This window comes from Antrostomus carolinensis, unplaced genomic scaffold (genome assembly GCF_000700745.2).
Source record: "Antrostomus carolinensis isolate BGI_N321 unplaced genomic scaffold, ASM70074v2 scaffold7262, whole genome shotgun sequence".
Taxonomy (NCBI): Eukaryota; Metazoa; Chordata; class Aves; order Caprimulgiformes; family Caprimulgidae; genus Antrostomus; species Antrostomus carolinensis.
Window position 1 is genome coordinate 32,647 of NW_010300105.1, and position 2,272 is coordinate 34,918.

Here is a 2,272-nt window from a genome sequence, read left to right on the forward strand (position 1 = left end):
GCTGAAGAACTTAATGTTGTGATCAGATACAATAGGATGTAGGCCAAATGCGTTAGCAGCAAAGCATTTCTGTTAACGTCTAAGCCCAAATTTTTATACATTATAAAGCTTGTAGTGTATTTAATTGGGCGAGAAATGGTCTGTGGAGGAGAGGAGGCATTTTCCATTTACCATAATCTGCTGCCAAAAATACATGATCTGATCAGGCTACTTTCCTTGTCCTCAGCTTTAGCCTTCTTCTAGCATTTTCTGTCCCTGGAGAAAGGCATGGTAGGACAACTTAGTTAAAGAGGTTACTTCCTGCTCATTCCTCTGTAGCAGTCCACACCAGTGTCTTGATTTATGCTCTTCAATAGATAAAAACAATCCCACTGATGAAGCGTAGCTATATTACCATACTGCATTGGAATACATTCAGTTTTTAAACTTTATTATTTCAGTCACAATTAAGACTATTTGAAGCCTTTTCATAAAAAGGGGTTATAACAAAAGCTGTACGTTAGCAACTTGATGAATGGATGCATTCATTCTGCATCAAAAATACCATAAGACAGACAGATTTCCTGGGGAGGCAAATCTGTGTCAATATTTCAGTCTCTTGAATACAGAAATTTGATATAATAAACACCCGACCTTCTCCTCCTTTCAATTAGCTGAGAAACAAAAATTGTCCTTAGATGTAAGAAATGCATTCTTATTTTTTAGTTTGTGGGTTTTCCCCCCTTTCATAGCATCATAATGTTCTCTTCATGGGTGGAAAACTTAATCTTCAAATTCAAGCCTAGTTTCTTCATACAGTTCAGGATGAGATGACTTGGAATACCGTGAATATTTCAGATGTAGAAAATCACCCAATTCATCCAGAGCATTCAAAACCTGTAAGACCATTATACTGTGTCAATTCTTTTGGAAAAGAAATGAAGTTCTAGTAACCTCTACTTTACAGCAGAACAAGAAGTTCATTACAGTATAAATTAAAGAAAGTTTAAAGGGTAAATGGGCAATTTTTGCTTTTTTTTTCTCCTGTAGCGAACATCAATGCAGTTGTAGATGTACAATATCATCTATGAGAACAGAATTTACTCTTCAGTAGGTTATGGTTTATTAGTAAGTACATTAATTGAGCACACATGAAAGAAAATGTCCTTTTTCTAAAAGCACAGGGAGATAATAATCCAGATAAAAAGTTATCTTTGCTTGTGCAGAAGGGATGCATAAAGCAATACTTCAGTATTTCCCTATAGATCCTAAAGATTGGAGTTGCCACTGCATTTTCTTAGATGGGACTCAGCCCACAGTGCTGATCACAGTCATCATAGTCTGAATAGTTTAAGATTTTTTTAGTTCATTCTTATATTAATATTACAGACATAATTAATAATGCATTAATATTGTAATACAATTTGCTGAGCTGTGTCCCCAGCTCTTAGCAGATTCAAAAAGTAGCCAGAGAACTCTATACCATAGAGAAGCAGCTCAGTGTTTTGCAGCATCTGATCCACATTCAAGAGCAGCCAACCTTTTGGCATCAAAGAAGAAAGCAGCAATTTTGATTTTGAGCCTGTTTCTGTTAAGCCACTAAAATGAGCTCAAGAACAGAAAGGAATAATTTAGTAATGGTTTATGCAGAGAGATAGTTTCAAGGTCATTAAGGAAGTTATTCTTGGGAGCTTGCCCTTTCATAGATCTTTCCTCTTTTTAGTTCCAGGCTGAGATTCAAGACAAATTTTGCCAAAGGGAAAAGTTTTCATTGTGCTTGTTACCTGTTGTTACTCTGGCTTTAGCCATATTCACGAAGTATTTGTCCTAAAAACTCCATCTGCAAGTAATTAAACTCAGGGCATTTCCATTCCCCCATACTGTAAGGACATTTAAAGAATGCCACAAGTACTACAGCAATGATCCCACTTTCAAAGGCAAAAATACAACATGTACAAGAATGAAGGCTGGGGGGTGTTTCAGACCTTCACTGGTACCAGGAAGCAGTAAGGTGCAGGTAGCAGAAAGGAAACATGCTATGGTGACCCAAAAATGTAATAGGCTTGACATTAGGGGGTGGAGGGAGAGGAAGAAAATCAAAGCAGCTACTTCAAGAGATGAATCTTCAGGTCAACTTCATGGTCTATTACTAATTACTTAAGCCAAAATCTACACAGTCAAACAACAAAAGCTGACAGTGACCAACACAAATACGTAGCTATGGTTCTCTTCTGTGTGATTTTATCTTTATGGTATTATATCTTGTTAATAACTACTGCAATTTAAGAGCAGC

The 2,272-nt window shown here is 36.6% G+C and overlaps 1 protein-coding gene across 1 annotated transcript in view; it reads right to left on the reverse strand.

The window, feature by feature from the left end:
* Positions 1 to 418: 418 nt before the first annotated feature.
* The window catches only part of LOC104521109 (serine palmitoyltransferase 3), a 22,668-nt gene continuing 20,814 nt past the window's right edge, over positions 419 to 2,272 (reverse strand). The window contains exon 5 of the mRNA XM_010163008.2: positions 419 to 876. Coding sequence (XP_010161310.2) covers positions 763 to 876 — 114 coding nt within the window. The 3' untranslated portion in view covers positions 419 to 762. The remainder of the gene's footprint in view (positions 877 to 2,272) is intronic.